The sequence below is a fragment of the Sinocyclocheilus anshuiensis genome, unplaced genomic scaffold (assembly GCF_001515605.1).
Source record: "Sinocyclocheilus anshuiensis isolate Anshui unplaced genomic scaffold, SAMN03320099.WGS_v1.1 scaffold31, whole genome shotgun sequence".
NCBI lineage: Eukaryota > Metazoa > Chordata > Actinopteri > Cypriniformes > Cyprinidae > Sinocyclocheilus > Sinocyclocheilus anshuiensis.
This window is the reverse complement of record NW_015548186.1, coordinates 72,835-92,716: the sequence shown is the minus strand read 5'-3', so window position 1 is coordinate 92,716 and position 19,882 is coordinate 72,835. Positions and strand designations below refer to the sequence as shown.

General features: G+C 38.6%; 1 protein-coding gene across 1 annotated transcript in view; it reads left to right on the top strand.

Annotated features, from left to right (window-relative positions):
- Positions 1–19,043, top strand: part of LOC107705014 (apoptosis-stimulating of p53 protein 2-like) — a 41,691-nt gene extending 22,648 nt beyond the window's left edge. The window contains exons 9-18 of the mRNA XM_016508128.1: positions 2,943–3,126; positions 3,816–3,926; positions 4,020–4,144; positions 5,458–5,839; positions 8,672–9,357; positions 11,984–12,121; positions 12,226–12,359; positions 13,521–13,687; positions 16,308–16,507; positions 18,325–19,043. Of these exons, the coding sequence (XP_016363614.1) occupies positions 2,943–3,126; positions 3,816–3,926; positions 4,020–4,144; positions 5,458–5,839; positions 8,672–9,357; positions 11,984–12,121; positions 12,226–12,359; positions 13,521–13,687; positions 16,308–16,507; positions 18,325–18,366 (2,169 nt within the window). The 3' untranslated portion in view covers positions 18,367–19,043. The remainder of the gene's footprint in view (positions 1–2,942; positions 3,127–3,815; positions 3,927–4,019; positions 4,145–5,457; positions 5,840–8,671; positions 9,358–11,983; positions 12,122–12,225; positions 12,360–13,520; positions 13,688–16,307; positions 16,508–18,324) is intronic.
- The last annotated feature ends 839 nt before the right edge of the window (positions 19,044–19,882 follow it).

Genomic DNA, 19,882 nt, shown 5'->3' with positions numbered 1-19,882 from the left:
GATGGGCTCTGATTGGTTAGCTAGCCCAGTGTGTTGTGATTGGCTAAACCGCCTCTAGTGCGCGTCTAAACGTCACGCTCCCTCACCTCAGCGGCATGTGCTCTGGTATTGTAAACAACGGCGTCGTTAATATCGCTTATCAATTTGAGCCCGATTGAGACCCAGAGAATATTACTGAAGAGGATTGTGCAGAACCTGTGCAAGCACGGCTCTTAATGGTATGTTTTTTATTTGTAGTTGTCGCATACTTTTAGATACGCTGCCTGTTATTTGTTGGTAACATAAATGCTAATGCTTATGTTAGCTTTTAATATAAAGTTTTATCCTGATTAAAGCTTTAATACAGCAACGCATTCCATGTTTAACGCTTCTCATAGCTATGTGAAAAATGTCTGTCTATACACACAGGGCTCGCAAAATTTCAAAATCCCTGGTAGCCCTTCGGGCAGGTACTCTTCAGATTTTGGTAACTGAAAATTTATTTAACTAGCCCAAATAAAAAAATACTTTTTTTTTTTTAAATATAGAAAATCAGATAGGAGTTTAAATCAATTTAAAACGTATAAATATTACTGTCTTAATTGTTTAGATTTTTAGAAGGCACATTAACTTCTTTCTCATTTAGAACTCTTGTGTTTGCTACGTAAAAACATCAGTTGATATTTGCATTGATCTGACCTTGGCCTTAAGTTTGATACAACTCACTTTAGGAGTTTTTAAGGACCCGCGGGAGATTTGCATTTAAGATAGCCCGTCGTGCAGAGTGGTGATACCTTTTGGTAGCCCGACTGGAAAACACAATAGCCACGGGACGTCAGGCTAGCGATTTTGCGAGCCCTGACACATAAAGTGTATAATTGGAACTAGGGATATGCCGGTATCAAATTTTCATGTTGCATTAATTGCTAATGCTTTTATCACGGTATACGGTATTATCACGGTATTGACATTTAGTTTAAAAAAAGTGCTGTCATAATACAGTATAACAGGTTTAATAACTTTTTTCTTATAACAAAAATAACTGAACAGTTAAATGCAATAAAGCAATACAGAAAAATGTATAAAGTTAAAAGTTTTACACAGATGAAAGTGCAAAAGAACTATACAGACCAATAGGTATCACTTTACAATAAGACCTCATTAGTTAACCTTAGTTAATGCATTAACATTCACAATGAGCAATAGCTACATTTGCTACAGAAGTTATTAATTATTAGTTATTAAGTCTTAGTTCATGTTAGCTCATTAAATAACACAGTTGCATCTTTCGATTTTAACGTGTTATTAAATATTGGAATACATAAGATTAATGAAAGTTCAGAAGAATTTTTCAGTTTATGTTAACTAATGTTAACTAATGAAGCCCTAATGTAAAGTGTGACCGTATTTAGAAGTGCCCACGATAACAATATCGTGCATATTCATTACCGTGATATATCGCATTACCGAATACCGGCACAAGTCTAATTGGAACACAGTTTATTGGAGCTGATGAGCTGATGATCTGAATGAGAGAAAGAGAGAGAGAGGGAGAGAGATGCAGAGCAGGGGACGCGAGGAACTAACTTTGCAGATCTTTTTTATGCTCAAACAGCAACATTACAGACTAACTAAAGTTGAAAAAGTGAAAGCATAATAGGACCCCTTTAAGAACCGCTGCTTTAGTTTAGAACATTGATTTTGAAACTTGTGAATCCAGTAGAATCGTTAGAAGACAGAATCGCGATTCATATATGAATAGATTTTTTCATGCACCCCTAGTTTTGATGGCACGGCAACAACTCTTCCTCTTTAAAGCAGCGCAACATGGCCCCGCCTCCTTTGTTGCGTTAAACTGCCATAATTTTAAAAGACAATATCTCCGTTTGCATTGAACTTTCAGCATCGTAACTTTGCAGATATCGTTTATGCTCAAACAGCAACATTACACACTAACATTAAAAAAGTGAAATCACAGTCAACCACCCTTTTAAAATAAAGTGTGACCGAAAAAAGTTAAACCTCTTATGCTGTATTATGACAACACTTTTTTGCAACCTATTTCAATATCGTGGTAATACCGTATACCATGATAAAAGCATTAGCAATTATAGCCAACATGAAAATTTGATACCGTTATGCCTACAATCAATGCAATGTTGTTATATATAAAGTTGTCCGTATAAAATAGTTCTATGGGCTTTTGGCCATGTGATATTGTGAATGTAAATATGTAGTTCAACCTTGAGTGCTTAAAAAAAAAAAATGTATATTTTTTTTTAAATTAAGAAAATTAGAAACAAATTTTCACGTTAACTTGGTTTTATGAACTTAATTCAGTAAGTGCTTTCTACTAGAACACATTGTACATATGAGTCAGAAGAATCAAGGTTTTAAAGTGATTTTTAGCCAGAGCAAGGGTTTTTAGTATATTTTTTGTGCCTCTTATGGCCTGTAGATGGCGATATCCTGAAAAACAGAGGCCTTCAGAACATGTTCACAAGTTTCATACAAAGTTTCATTAAAATACACAAAGCTACAGCTTCAATTATTGTTTGAAATATCAAAAAAGTACTACTTTTGGAATGTCAAAAATGATCCCGAGGACAAATTTAATTCCAATACAGCCGTTTGTGAAACCTTTTTTGGAAAATTCCCAAATTCAGTCAGGCATTATGGATGACTATGGATGTTACACCATTAAGGACTCTGAAAAGAAAGCAGGATCGTGGGCAGATTTGACAGATTTTGTAAGTAGGGATACAGGTGCTTGACAGGTTTAACATTTGGTTGTTTCACAAAATTGATTTACTGTTGCTTTAGATTTTTAGAAAATCTCATTATTTGGAATAACGTGCACAGTAAGATCAGCATCCGGCACACAGAGTCCGTTGTGATTTCACATTGTCCTTGTTCTGCCGTGATCAGTGTGTGGTTTCACTGCTGATGTGTTCTTATTCCAGTTGCCTTCAGATGCCCAGACAGCGCAGCAGACAGGACCGTCCCGTGTGGCTGCTGTCGGCCCTTACATCCAGTCCTCTACGATGCCCAGGGGCCCCAATAAACAGGACCTGCTCATTAAAAACGCTTACCCAGACTGCACAGCAACTGTACCGCATCAGGGCAAGAGCACTCACCCGGACTCAGGTTTGCAGATCACCCGTTTACCCAACCGAGAGAACTGGGCTGTCTGTTTAGGGTGTTCAGTTAGTGTGGTCTAACTATTAAAATGGTAATATAATTCTCTATGTGTAATTCTAAAGTTTCATGTTTACCGCAGGTTAGCAGTAGAGATGGCAAACATGCATACAAAAACATGTTGATCTGATTTTTGTGTTAGGTTCTAATTGAGATGCACTAATTGTCTGATGCACTTTTGTACAAAACAGTGTCAATCTTGTGCATTTGGCCAAAATACTACACAGATGCACAACTAGCAGCTTTAACAAAACAGACAAAAATAACAAATATACTACAAGATAACAGTAACGTAGACTTGAACACATCTCATTCTCCCCTTCCATCTTTTGTGGTGAAGTAATTGTGCTCATTGTGCAACATCGTTAAAATGTCTTTTCATATGTTTATCCACTTTTTTTTTTTCCCAGTTTTTTCCTTTACTGAATCTGTAGGTATGTTGAGGATACGAATGAGGATAAATGTATCTCGCATGTGCACGAGAGAGCCATGAAGTGCATGTTTGCAAAGCATATAAAATAATGATCTGCTGTATTACACTCATGCAGTCATGTATAAATGGATTTGTAGTGTCTGTGTGACTAATTAGGAAAAAAATGAGCCTGAAGTGTAATTCTGTCTGCCATGTCTGCGTTCAGGCAAGGTGTCCTCAAAGATGTCTAACTGGAGTTCAGCCGCTACGAAGACGGGCAGTAATCTTGGGTCGGCCAGTCTGCCCCGCATGGTGACCCAGGCATCTAAAAACCAAGGTGACCCTCCACACCTCGCATCCCCATTGGATGTGTAACACCCAGTTAGTCTGTGTTTAAATGTATTGTGAATTCTTCTGCTCCCCATACCAGATAACACAGACGTGTTGAAGCGGGACCCCAGGGTGCGCCCGGCCTCAATGTTTGAGTCCGTTGATCTACCGGCAGCTTCTTTACGGAAGAACCAGAGCAGCGAGGACCTTGCGAGAGACGCCCAGGTAGTGCCCAGACGTCATATCGAATTGCATTTCATAATACAAGTTCTCTTGTGTTCAATACTTTCTTAAAACCTGAACAATACCAGGTTGACATTTAAAGAGGTCATGAACTGCCTCTGTTTTTCTTTTGTTCTCTGAGGTCCAATTATAATGTCAAGATTTTTACATCAAAAAACATCATAATTTTGAAGTAATAAGCTATTTTCTATCCTGTTTTTAACCCCCCTCATCAGAACGCTCTGTTTGAATAGATGTGGATGATTGTAGACTCAGAAGTAAACGCCCACTGCTGTGATTGGCTAACAGTTGTGTATGTTTGACAGTCTACATCCTTCACGGATGGACGCTGCTGTGATTTAGGTCAAAAACGCATAAATAACTCAATGCATATTAAACGATCATTAATAACAGGCAAAGCAATAGTGCTCACATAGTAAAAACAGTTACTCACACTTGTGTTGCATCATTACTGTCGGTCCAATGTAGTCTCACAGCATTGTGTTTTAGTTTCAATCTTTCTGAAAATCCCGCATTGAGTTGTGCCTTGTTTGTAAACGAATCCGCGGTAAAATGAAGTGAACAAAGGACTTCTTACTGACGCGGTCTGGAACTTCATTAAAAATAAAGTTCATTCACTCTTTCCTAACGTTGGGATCAGAAGGAAGGAGATACAAAGACTTTTTCCACAACTTGGCTCTGCACAGCGTCTTGTTGTCTTCATTGTCTTCGTTCCTATCTTCATTGTTTGGTTTCTGCATAGACCTGAATGCTCGGTGGGCGGGGCTAAACAGGCAGCATTGTAGAATCGGTGGGCGGGGCTAAACAGGCAGCGATGTAGGAACGGTGGGCGGGGCTAAACAGGCAACACTAGGATCAGTGGGCGGGGCTAAACAGGCAGCGATGTAGGATCGGTGGGCGGGTCTAAATGGGCAGAGATGTAGGATCGGTGGGCGGGGCTAGACAGGTAGCGATGTAGGATCGGTGGGCGGGGCTAGACGGGCAGCGATGTAGGATCGGTGGGCGGGGCTAGACGGGCAGCGGTATAGAAGCAGGCGTTGATCTTCTGCAGAGGTGGTGCTTATCCACACTATTACATCATAAAGTAGAACATTCCACAAGCTGTTGTTTTGGCAGATTGCCTTCAGTATTAGCTGTTTTTAGACTAACGACAAAGTTTTTAGTTCTGAAACTTACAGGATGTTTTTATAGTACAATGACCTCTTATATATCAAAAGATCAAGGTAAGTTTGGTTTCTCAGTTCATGAACCCTTTAAAAGTCCTTAGTGACACTTTGATATGTCCTTTCATTCAGAGTGCTGTCAAGAACACCGTCAAGGTTCCTCCTCCAGTTCCAACTAAACCGAAACAGGCCAACCTTCCCTCTGGTGGCCAGATGGGATACAGCAAGACGGCCGGCACCTTCCCTGGGAAGAGTAAGTCTTCCGCTCAGCAGCCGCCCGCTGGCGTCCAGTCTGGTGGTACTTTACCCCTGCCCTCCAAACTGGAGGCTCCCCAAGCTGCCACCATACACCCCTTCAGCCCCGAGCCTCCTGGAGCCAAAGACTCCGGCGGGCAGCTCCTGCACAAGCCGCTGATGCTGACCACCAGCTCCATCTACTCCATGTACACGCAGCCGCTGGGCGTGCAGGGAGCGCTGAGCCGAGCCCAGAACCGCGGCAGCAACTTCATCAGTGGTGAGAGACGCTTGTGTTCACCAGGACTTTCAAAATCATTTAGCAGACAGATGAGTACATTCAACATATATGACTGGATTCATCCTGACTGCCCTTTCACATCAAACTCACACCAGAATAATAGATGCTGCAACACTCAGAACTAGGGTTGGGTATCGTTTGAATTTGATCAGTTCCAATTCCGATTCATATCGATCCCCAGTTTCGATTCCAATGTGGTTTAAAAAAGAGGTTGTTGTTCTCTCACAATTCTGAAGAAAATATGTTCAACTAAACAAAATCTCATGGAATTTATGCATGGAATGATTCAATGACTCACTCAAGATTTACTTGTTTCATTACTGGATGAATCAGTGTTGTTGAATGAATCTCTTGAATGAATGGTTCAAAGACAAATACATTTTTAACAGCCCCTTTTCGCCACCTAAAAATAAAAGATGCACACACAGGAATTGATAAGTGGAATTGAAATTTTAATTTTACAACAAGTGTCCGATTCCTGACCTTAAGTATCCCATTTTAGAATTGAAATTGATTTTCATTCCAACTCAGAACAACAGAAGAGAAGGCAAGTTGCTCACACTTTATATTAGGTGGCCTTAACTAGTGTTGGGCAGTATGCTCAATTGTCATATTGTCCTATCGTCAGCCTGTGAGATCGTGATACACAATATTATCGTGCAAAATTATTTATTTCATTGTCAGAAAGTGACAATTTAACATAACAATAGAAACATTGTAAGTTACTAATCATAGGGCTTACATTTCCTCAGTTATTCAAAAAGCAGCTACAGAAAACGGACAAAGAACATTTACATCATCAAAGAACATCATCACTGACTTCAGTCTAGCGCCGAGTTTATGCATTTTAAAAAACATTCCCGCTATAATCAGTGAAGCTGTCTAAACTCTACTATGATGAATAAATCTCTTATACTTACATTGAATGCACATCTGCACTTTGTAGTTTAGAATTCACTCCGCTGAAAACAACAAAACTCCGCTGCTTCAGCAATGACTCATCTGAATGCCTCTGATTGGCCATTGCGGTCATAAGCTCAGCGGAATCGTGTGTGATTGGTTATAATGCGCAACAATGTAAAAACGAGGAAAAATAAATATGATGGAACAAATAAGCCCTAATATGCACATCTGATAATAACAATAAAATGATGAACAATCGTCTCATTATCGACAAAGGGATCAGCCACAGGCGATATCTCTATCGTTGATATACGATACTATCGTCTATCAGTAGTATCAGCACAACCCTAGCCTTAACTAGTATGTACTAACATTAAACTATGATTTACTGTGTAATTACATGTTGTTCTGGAAGATTTCAACTATGGTTAGCTTTAGCAGTAAGGGTAGGTTAGGGTTAGGATTATAGAGGCTACGGTTAGGAGTAAAGTTAACAGTGTAACTACAAACATTAATTAAATACAAGTACTTTAAATGTACTTAAAATGCACCAACATGCATATACATAATAAGTATATTGTATCAAATACTTGAAGGGATAGTTCACTCAAAAATGAAAATTTAGCCTCAAGTTGTTTTCAAACCTGTATGTGTTTCTTCTGTTGAACACAAAAGTACATATCCTGAAGAATGTTGGAAACCAAACAGTTGCTGGTGGCCATTGACTTCCATAGTATGGAAAAAAAACACTGGAATTCAATGGGGACCATCCACTCACGTACTTAACAGAAAGAAACGTTTGCTTTGTTGAGGTCTTTCAAACTCCTGAAACAAAATCCTGATTCCTGATTTTTTTCAAAATGATGTCAAACTAGTTTGTTCTGTGATTTTGCTTTTATATTGGGGCCTTCCTCCATCCATCTACAATTTTCCAAACTGCTTTATCCTCTGCAGGGTCACGGGGGGCTTGAGTCAATCCCAGCGCCTTAATCTAGCTTTCTAATAAACTTTACATTGTGCGCTATGAGTGTTGTTGGTTTAATCGCAACATATAATCATTGCTGTTAATAGTGTTCACCGTCTGTTTGATTACATGTCAGTAACTAACTGCGTTAATTTTACTGTACATTTCTGCTATATGGACATCAACTTGACAGTCACCACTGATAAGTTATAGCATAACTGACGCGCTGCGAGGATTACAAAAGACTAGGCTATATACTCCTCGATTTTTTTTTTTTTTTTTAAAACAGGTCTATTATACAATGAATTATAGGCCTATGATTAAAATATTAACACTGCAGTCATCAATAAAAATCAATGAAATAAAAAGCTTTAGACTATTTCAAGCACCGACTTCCAAACGCAACCTGTTTAACACGAAATACGTTTCTCATGTTTTTTTTCACTATGTACGGGCCACAAGAGAAATATTAAGGGAATTAATAAAAACAGTTAGCTATGTACCGTTATCAGCAGATGTTGAAGTAGATTCGTCTCTCGTCGTCTTTGAGAGAATATGCGGCGTCAGATGCCGAAAGCTTTGCCCGTCATTCCGTTTTTACTTTCACTTTCTGTAGGTTATAGTGAATTGACTGAGATTAAGACGTTCACCGGCATAACTCAAAGTTTGCACGTTGGTTGTGTGATATCCATTGGCTTGCCTTCATTGTTCATGGGGGGGGGGGACATACCCCCTCCAACATACCCCCCCCACCGTATCGAAAACGTACCGAACCGTGACACCACTGTGTCATATCGAACTGAACTGTAATTTTGTGAACCGTTACACCCCTAACTGTTGGTAACAAGTGGCTTTGGATAAAAATGTAAGAACATTCTAAACACAAAGTTATTTGTTACTCTTTTGTTTAGTTGACGGTTGTTCTTGTCTTGATGCACATGCAGTTTATGGGAAGCCAGTGACCCCTGCAGGCCAGCACCCAGAGAACCCGTACCTGGACTCGTCTAGTGCCCCCGAAGCAGAGAAGGACCCCAGCGCTGGAGCATCTGAGAGCGAGAGGATCCCCAGACCTTTGAGTCCCACCAAACTGCTGCCCTTCATCTCCAACCCCTACCGGCACCAGAGCGACGTCGACCTTGAGGCCCTCAGGAAGAAGCTCTACAACGCGCCGAGACCCCTGAAGAAACGCAGCTCCATCACGGAGCCCGAGAGCCCGTGCGGCCCCAACATCCAGAAGCTGCTGTACCAGAAGACGACTCTGGCCGCGATGGAGACCGCAGTGACTCCTCCAGGAGAAGAGGAGAAGGAGACGCCCGCAGATGCTCAGAGAGCGGATGAAGCTTCACTGGAGGGAGCAGAGCAGGCTGTTCCTGAGCCGGCGGAGTCCACAGCCGCTCCAGACACTGGAGGAGAGGACATGCCTCCTCCACCTCCTCCACACCCGGCCCCGCTCTTACCTCCACCGCCCCAGCCAGACAGCCCTCCTCCTCCACCTCCTCCTGACAGCTTCCTGGAGGACTTTCCTCCGTATCCTCCTCCTCCGTATCCCAGCGGCACTGAGCACGAGGCTCCAGAAGACACCTTCAGCATGAAGCCACCAGAGGTCACCGGACAGGTTCCCTCTCCACCGGTAAGTGCCCTAAATAAGGCTTGGGCGATATCCAGTGCTGGGAAGGTTACTTTGGAAATGTAATAGGTTACAGATTACAAGTTACCCCATCTAAAATGTAACTATTTCAATTACTTTATTGAAGTAATGTAACTGGTTACATTTGATTACTTTTTTATTCTAAATTTGTAATGTTTTCAGCTGTTAATCATTTCCAAACCTGTAAAGCAGGCAGGGTTAACCTTACAGTGGTGCTCAACGCTGATTATTGTCACTTTTGAAATCCTTCCTCACTTGAATTGAGATTATAATAATTTAATTTTAAAGCACAGCCACCGCAAAATCAGACTTACTTTGAGGTCATTCTGAGGTTAAATACAGATTTAACCATAACAATAAATAGTTTAGTAGCTAATTTTTGCTTAGAAACACTGGCATTTAACAATGGCTTGGAAAAAACAGTTAATCTTAAAAAATCAGAATCAGAATGAGCTTTATTGCCAGGTATGTTTACACATACGAGGAATTAGTTTTTGTGACAGAAGCTTCCACAGTGCAACAGAATGACAGTGACAGAACAAAAAAAACAGGAAAAAAAAAATTATATATAAGTAAATAAGGAATAAAAATATACAAATTGACAATTGTATGTACAGGTATATAACCATAGACAGTTGTATGTACAGGTATATTATGTGCAAATTGAGCATATGCACAAATAAAGCATATGCATAAACCCAAATAGGAAATAAAACCGTAATGAAATAAGCATGTGTCCTAAACTCCTGAAACACTGGTGTCTCATATTTTAGAGCAGTCACTGCAATTTATGAAAGAAATCAATTAAATCTGTATGTGATTAAAAAATTCAGATGTAACCCCCTTTATAATCGTTAACATTTTCATATGTAACTGTAATTTAATTAAAAAAACTTTTTTCTAAGTAACTGTAACTGATTACAATTACATTTATTTTGTAATTAAATTACGTAATTTAGTTACATGTAACTAGTTACTCCCCTACACTAGCGATATTGCAAAAAATTAAAATCTTGATTTTTCAGAACGTTTGACCGATTCTCGATTTTTTATTTTTTTTTTACGATTTTTATCTAGTCTACTACAACATGATTCAAGCAATTTTTTACTAACCCTCTAATTAAAGAAATTTCTATTCCAAGTGCAGCACACATGAAGTTGTCAACATGATGTAAATGGTAAACAAATCACTTGTTAAATCTGTTAAACCGTTATCACCGGCATATTGTCAAAGTGTCTAATTCTAACGTTTGGTAGTATTTCTATTCAAAATTGCGATTCTTCGATTAAAAGAAAAATTTTATCGGGGCAAAACATTAAATTCGAATTAATCAATAAAATCCTCTCCTGTACAGTGAATACTTTATCCATTATAAACCTCAGCCAGCCGGATCTAGTTATCATCTCAAAACCAAATGCAGTGTGTTTTTTTCAGTCTGATTTTGATTAAATGCATCTTTTGATTAAGTTCCAGTGTTTTGCATATTAATTCTGCCACTAGTCAAAATGGGTTTGTGTTTGTAAGTCACATGACTAATTTAACTGACCAGTGGCCTTTAGATTACACATACAATGACAAAACTGGTAATTAAGGGCTATTATCAACAATATTGACTTAAGTAAAAAAAAAAAATACACTCACTGCTTTAACGTTAATTATTTGGGTGTATTTACATACCAATTAATCCAAATGCAGAGCCACTGCTCCTTTAATTAGTATTAATCTATCATATCTAATAATTGCTCAGGGAGACTTGGGATTCACTTTTTACCCATAATACTTTTCTTTTGTGCTCTGAGATCATTTCTGTGAGTGAGAAAACAGCCAACTCCTAAATTCTGTGTTGGTACTTCAGCATGTCACAAAAAAAGTAGTTTGGAAACACTTTTTGCTGAGAAAAAGGACTGTCAACAAATATGGTGTCAGAATTACACGTGTCCATATTCATATATGTGACCCAGGAGCACAAAAGCAGTCTGAAGTCGCTGGGGTATATTTGTAGCAATAGCCAACAATACATTGTATGGGTCAAAATTATCCATTTTTCTTTTATGCCAAAAATCATTAGGATATTAAGTAAAGATCATGTTCCATGAAGATATTTTGTAAATTTCCTACCGTAAATATATCAAAACGTAATTTTTGATTAGTAATATGCATTGCTAAGAACTTAATTTGGACAACTTTAAAGATGATTTTCTCAATATTTAGATTTTTTTGCACCCTCAGATTCCAGATTTTCAAATAGTTGTATCTCGGCCAAATATTGTCCGATCCTAACAAACCATGCATCAATGGAAATTATTATTATCATTATTGTTTCAGCTTTCAGATGATGTATGGATTCTCAATTTCAAAAAATTGACCCTTACTGACTGGTTTTGTGGTCTAGGGTCACATATTGCTCCTGTTAAAATGCTGCTTCTCTGTAATGTTCAATGGTGAGGTAAATCTTCATTCATACACACTGAAATTGCCTAAAGAAATCTAAAATCTGATCATTTTTTAGCTGGAGATAGCTTTTGTTTTTTAGCCATTTTCATAGGCAGGTCACCTTTGATGAAAGCATCTGTCGAATGCGTGAATGTGAAGGTGTTTTCTGTGCAGGGTAAGAGGACGAATCTGCGTAAGGCCGGGTCGGAGCGCATCGATCACAGCATGAGAGTGCGCTTCAATCCTCTGGCTCTGCTACTGGACTCGTCGCTGGAGGGAGAGTTGGATCTGGTGCAGTGGGTCATTTACGAGGAAAGTCACATTTCACTGTTCTGTGTGTGTATGTCATTGACTAGTAGTGTTTTACATATGAATTCAGGAATATGGCAGTAATGTGATGAATGGGCGTTTTACAGGTTGAGGATCCCAGTCAGCCTAACGATGAGGGAATCACAGCACTGCATAACGCAGTGTGCGCCGGCCACACAGACATCGTGAAGTTCCTGGTGCAGTTTGGAGTCAATGTGAACGCCGCTGACAGTGACGGATGGTGAGGAGCCTTTCAGCGGTTTGCATGTCATACAGTCACACACTCACATGCTTCCTCATCACTCACAGAAACTCATCAGTGGACAGCAAGACATCAAAAATGTACAATTCTGCAACTATCAAGTTTAATCCACAAGTTAAGAAGTATATCGTTGCCAGCATTTCCAGTGCTGTGCATGCACAAGCATTCATTCAATTCAGTCAAAGGCATTTTCATGTTTGTCATTTATAGCAGCTTTTCTCTGAAATTAAATGTTGATAATGTTGTGATTATCTAATAGAAGTGGGAGGAAAAAATCAATTCTCCGATTCATCGAGTCTCTCTTCAATGATTCTGAGCTTTGTTTTTCCCGCATATGCAGGAAATTGTGCTAGTATGCACTAGACCAGGGGTTTTCAACCTGTGGGGCCCCAGGGGGGCACGAGCATCAGTTAATTCAGAGACGTTCCCTTGAGAATTTATGAATATGAGTTAAGAAATCTTTAGCCATCCACTAGGGGGCAATCTGACTCCCACTGCTAGTCGACAGTTAGAGCAGAGTTGGCTCGAGTATCAGTCACGCTCAGTGTTGCCAAGTCCGCGGTTTTCCCGCGGAATTGGGCTACTTTAACACTTGCCACGTTTTGTAGTTTTGGGCTAGTTTTGAGTAGCAATTAGGCGGGTTTTGTTGTGAAAACCTGGCAACCCTGGTCACGCTTATTGACAGTGTAAGATGATTTACGATTAGCCGTGTCAGAAATCCAACCACGGATTGGCATGTTGTTATCTCAGAAACAGGCTCAGCCATCACATTGAATCAGGTAAACTGGTTATATATTTATGTTTCAGTATAATTACGTATGCTATACCAGGGGCGGTTCTAAACCCTTTTTAGTGAAATTAGACAAACTTGGGGGGGCGCATGTCCTAAAAGGTTGAAAACCCCTGCACTAGACAGCCACAAACACACACCTCTAATATTTTTAATAATACATCAACATTGATCATATATCAGTATATCAATAACAACGCATCAAGTGAGGATAGTTAATGATAACCCGCCTTTAGCTGCGTCACTGTCCTCAGACACATGCTGTTGTTTTGGTGGCAGTGTGTGCAACCATGTGTGTGTGTGCGTGTGCGTGTGCATGTGCGTGTGCATGTGCGTACGTGTGTGTTTAGGACGCCCCTACACTGCGCCGCGTCCTGTAATAATGTACAGGTGTGTAAGTTCCTGGTGGAGTCGGGGGCTGCCGTGTTTGCCATGACCTACAGCGACATGCAGACGGCAGCGGATAAGTGTGAGGAGATGGAGGAGGGATACACTCAGTGCTCTCAGTTCCTCTACGGTGAGCGAATGATGACAAGCTCTCTCAAGCCTTGCTCAGACTGTCAGTCCAAATCCGATTTTTCTGCACATTTGATTGGAATCCGATCTTATTTAGCAACTGCAAGAGCAAAAAATCTTATGAAATCAGATTTTTACAAATCCGTTTGTAGAAAACAAACAAGGTTGTGTTGTTACGAAGTGCAAGTCAAGTGAAAAATGACAATACGTCTCTTTGAGTTTTGAGACCGGCGGAGACGGTATAAAGCCACGCATTTCAGCTTCCTACAATTCTGGGGCTGCCTCATAAAACGTAATATAATCCAGCGTGACGACAATCGTTGCTTCCTCTGTACTACTGGTTTTAACGAGAATAAACATGAATGAACATCTCATGCCTCTTTCAATCAGTATTTCACTCGCAGAGGGACATCAACAAAACACCTTGTAAACAAAATATCACGTAGCATTTCATTTACCTCAGGCTAAAGTCATCAGTGTCTCGTTAGTTCACCTGAGAAATTAAGTCTAGACAAGAGCATTTCGCGAAATATTACACTATATACTCATTATATTTTACTATATTTTACCTGTTAGTCTTAATTATTTAATGTATGTTTAAATGAATCTGTTACGAAACATGTTATGACAGCCACTGTGTAAGTGAATATATTTTAACAAATAAAATTTTATAATTTATAAGTTAATTTTAAAACTGCATTATGTGCAATTTACATGTTTGCATACAATTTTTATTTTTTTATTTTTTTAAAGTTGAGCATTGATTATTATATTTAAAATTAAATAGTAATTAAATGTAAGTTTGGGTTAAGTTGTTAATTGTAACCTTATAATGTAAAAGGGCTCCCTATAGTTTAAAGCATAAGCTGAGGTAGAGTTTTTAAATTATAACTGAATGTATTTAAAGAAAGAGCAATTTGTTCAGTAAACCGCTGTTTATTTAAAAAAAAAAAAAAGGTTAGTTTTCCCCCTGCTGTACTGAAATCATATTTGTGTACCGTTACACCCCTAACATACACACAAATCAGATCTGAACACAAATATAGACACGCTAGAAATCAGATTCGGACTGACAGTCTTTTTTTTAAAGTTGAGCATTGATTATTATATTTAAAATTAAATAGTAATTAAATGTAAGTTTGGGTTAAGTTGTTAATTGTAACCTTATAATGTAAAAGGGCTCCCTATAGTTTAAAGCATAAGCTGAGGTAGATTTTTTAAATTATAACTGAATGTATTTAAAGAAAGAGCAATTTGTTCAGTAAACCGCTGTTTATTTCAAAAAAAAAAAAAGGTTAGTTTTCCCCCTGCTGTACTGAAATCATATTTGTGTACCGTTACACCCCTAACATACACACAAATCAGATCTGAACACAAATATAGACACGCTAGAAATCAGATTCGGACTGACAGTCTGAACAAGGATTTAGACTAAGAGCTTTTCTCTACTGACTGTTTAAAGGGATAGTTCACAAAAAATGAAAATGCTGTCATTAATCCAGTGTGAGTCCATAGACAGCAAGGGTCCTAACACGTTTAAGGTCCATAAACCTAGTAAGGACATCGATAAAACAGTCCATGTGACATCAGTAGTTCAACCGTAATTTTATGAAGCTGCGAGAATACTTTTTGTGCATATAGAAAACAAAAATAATGACTATAATAACTGTCGAGGCTTATTGCTCATGATTTTAGAGGCCTGTACCACAATGCTAGCAAAAACTTGAGATTACAGGATCGATTCAATAAAACCAATCAAATCCAGCCTGCTTTGATGATATACATTTTCTTTCAGTTATTTGTTAGATTAATCCTGGGATTTGGGGCATGAGCACATGAAACGGCATGAAACATGGAAAGAGATCGTGATTGTGTCACTTCTGCTATAAAGATCAAGAATTGATATGAGAAATATGAAAAATCTAAGCACATTTAAACAATAAGAAGAAACACTGCTTGTGCTCCCAAAATGGATGGGATCCTGGAATATGCACATTATGACCCTGGTGCTGAGTTTGTAGTTAAAAAAAAATATATATAAATATATAAAATGACAATGAAAAACACAACACTCCTCTCTAGTAAAAAAATAATATGTTTAAAATACATTTATTTCATACTAAATATAGTTAAAATCTATTAACATATTAACTGACATATCGCTCGAGACTTACTGATATAAAAATTATAATTAAACTTTACTTGGAGTACTGCTTGTGAACAATGCACGTTTCTTGATGTTAAACCTAAAATGTGTTTTAATGTCACTAATGATGAGGATTGTATGATCTTTGAATAATATTGGTCTTTAAATGCAAGAAATTTAAAGTAAACTTGCAATAGTTCCACTTTAGCTCAATCAAATATACGTCAGTATATCTTTAGTTGGACTAAAGCACAATTAAAGTGCATTAAGTACGTTCCAATTTAGCAGACTTTAAGTATAGCAGTTTAGTACACCAAAAGTACAATTGCAGGATATTTTTATTAAGTGCATAATATGTAAATTTATTTGTAGTAGACTCAGCATGACATAAATGTAATTTAGATACATTTAAGTATATTTATTTTTCACTAGGGCTATAAGCTGAGAAGCTGTGTGTGTTTCCCGTGCTGTGCAGGCGTCCAGGAGAAGATGGGCATCATGAACCGCGGGGTGGTGTGTGGCCTGTGGGACTACGAGAGCGAGCAGGACGACGAGCTGGCCTTCAGAGAGGACGACTGCATGACGGTGCTGCGGCGGGAGGACGAGGATGAGACCGAGTGGTGGTGGGTGCGCTCCGCCGGCCGAGAGGGGTACGTCCCCCGAAACCTGCTGGGGGTGAGTGATTCACACCAGTTATTGCCCTGTTCACACTGCATACAGGCCTACAATAAAACCTGAAAGATTTAGCCTATCGTGGCTTTTACTCTACAGGGATCAATGCTTCGTTCAAATTTTTACGTGCCCTGCCAACATTTTCACTGGCCCTGCCACAAAAAATAAAATAGCTGCTGTTATCATTGTTTTTGATCTTGTATTCTAATAAATAAGCTTATATGACACCAATATTTTAGATACCGATTAGATTTTACAATTCTCTAATTCAATTTCAATACCACAGCAAAAATCACTAGCCAAAAATAAACATAAATATAAAGTTTAAACATTATTAATAAAGACAAGTGACAGCCAACAAATGAACAAATTACAAGTAATAGCAAAACGCCATTTCTGAAAACAGCCAGTTCCTCTCAGAAACACATTCATATAAAATTCAATGTTTGGATTTTCTTCCTATATTACGCGCCTCGTGAACAGTGATCTTGTTCTGCCTGCTACAGTATTTTCTCCTCTTTGCGTCCGTCTTAGTCTATCATAGTCTCTGGCCTCTGTTAACGGCCGTTTACAGACTAAGTATAATAATAAGGTAATATTTCCACACAAATGGCCATTGGGAAAATGATTGCAGTGCAGTTTGTGTTGGAACAGAAGATAGTCTGAAATAAAACAAAACATGTCCGGTAGATCGGTGCATCTGTACTCCACTGTATAAATTCAATATAGATTAATCATTGTTAAAGCGACTTAAGTTACTTGCCAGGACGGGTGTTTTGACACACTTTTGTATGTATTTGTCCGTTCAGGCGGCTCGTGCGTGTCAAAGACGCGGACACAGAACACAGCGCGCGAGTACTGAAAGAAGTTTTAAAACATGCAAATGATAAAATGTCGTGACGACGCGGCAGTGGCCCGATCGGGCAAGTGACAAATCCGTCTACGTCTAATTTTTGGCATAAAAGAAAAATGGATCATTTTGACCCATACAATGTATTGTTGGCTATTGCTACAAATATACCCCAGCGACTTAACACTGCTTTTGTGCTCCAGGGTCACAAATGTCAGTAAAAACCAGTTTTCCTGTCAGCCGTTATACTGTGCTCTTGCACAAATACAGCGGCGCACGCTGTGAGAAAATACGATGCGTGTCAGATCTGCGTCACGTTCAGCAGCGGCAGCTCTTAAAGTAATAGCAGCCAAATAACCTAATAACCAGGTGCTGTGATGTCTGTTCATCAAAGAACAAAAGAGGAAATCAATAACTTCAGTAGCTTTAAGGATTCATCTATATTTAATTTAGAATTTAGTGTTTGATAATTTCTACTTCAATTCAATTTTTTAATTTGACAGCACTAGTAAAAATCTGTGGTTTACTTCACTGACTTTAATATCGCTTAAGCCTGTCTTTCAAAATATGCATGCAGTGTTTGCCAATCTAAATGTTTTTTTCCAACTGATGTACTAAAGCAAAAGACATAGGCCCGGTTTCACAGACAGGGCTTAGAGTAAGCCAGGATTAGGCCACAGTTCAATTAGGACATTTAAGTAATTTTTATTAACATGCCTTAAAAAAAACTTTACTGGTGTGCATCTTGAGACAAAACAAAGGCACTGATATATTTTAAGATCAGTCAGTGCAAGTTTCTTTCAGTTAAAACAGCTCAGACTTACACTTTAAGCTCAGACTAGGCTTAAGCCTTGTCTGTGAAACCGGGAGATGTCTTAAATCAAAGGTTTTTCTGAAGCAGCTAATGTGCCAAAGACTGCGTGTGTGTGTGTGTGTGTGTATTATAATAGTTGTTTTTGTTCTTCCTCAGTTGTACCCAAGAATTAAACCCCATCAGCGGAGTCTGGCTTAAGTCCTTCAGAGAGGATAACAAAGACTGAGTCAACACTAATCCACCAACACCACTAGTTAACCTCCTCATGACGGTTGCAGGACCATCTACTTGTTTGTCCCTTCTGTGTTGTAGTTGTTTTTTGGATGTTACTGTTCATATGTTACAGTGATGGTCACTCTTTTTGTCTTTTTTTATTCCAGAAAACAATTGCATAGAAATGAGGTGTTTTATATTTGTATATCAAGATTTTTTTCACTGCAAATTTTTTAAATTGTGGCCTGTGTTTTGTATCACAGATATTTTGCATACGTTGTTCTTTCAAGGTTAGTGAAAGGAAATGAATTGTGTTGGAAACAGAGCTTCTGAATCTGGTTCAGTATCTTTTCTCATGAGCACAAAGTAAAATTAACTAGTTGTACAATGCTAGTAAACTAGGGTAAGTACAGTGAGTTTCTGGCTTAGTAATGAAAATTCGAATAGTGATTTACAGTAGGTGTCCAGCAGCAATCTCTGGCTTCATCTCAACTTCAGCCGCATAAAATGGTGATGTTCACATTGAAAGACACCGCTTTTATTATACACTACAAATACAACCTGCATTTTCCACGTCCTCATCCTTATGGACAAATCAGCTGCAGGTGAAATGTAACCTGATCAAAAATAATTAAAAACACTGTGAACAGTTCTCATGTGAATACTGTCGTCTTGAAGTGGGTTTTGTGAATATATAGTAAGACATTTTTCATGCTGATCTTCTGCACATGATTAATAATTCTGTTCTGATATTAATGGGTTTAAGTCAGTATATCTGCTCAAGAGTGAATGATTTGTGCTGTGAAATGTGTGCACTGTAGTGGGGTTTCACACATTTTTATTTTCAGTATTTTGAATTTCAGTCATTTATTTAGTAATTCTAATTACAGTGGTGTGAAAAAGTTTTTGCCCCCGTCCTGTTTTTTTTAATTGTTTGAATATTTGTCACACTTAAAAGATTCAGATCATCAAACTAATTTTAATATTACACAAAGATAACCTGAGTAAATACAAAATGCAGTTTTGAAATAATGATTTCATTTATTAAGGGAAAAAAGCTGTCCAAACCTGCCTGGCACTACGTGAAAAAGTAATTGCCCCCTAAATCTAATAACTGGTTGTGCCACGCTTTGCAGCAACAACTGCAATCAAGCGTTTGCGATAACTGGCAATGAGTCTTTCACAGGAATTTTGGCCCACTCTTCTTTGCAGAATTGTTTTCATTCAGCCACATTGGAGGGTTTTTGAGCATGAATGGACTGTTTAAGGTCATGCCACAGCATCTCAGTCGGATTTAAGTCCGGACTTTGATTTGGTCACTCCAAAACCTTAATTTTGTTTTTCTTGAGCCATTCAGAGGTGGACTTGCTGGTGTGTTTGGGATCATTGTCCTGCTGCATAAACCCAGTGCGCTTGAGCTTGAGGCGCTTGAGTGCAGAATTCATGGTTCCATCAATTATGGCAAGTTGTCCAGGTCCTGAAGCTGCAAAGCAGCCCCAGA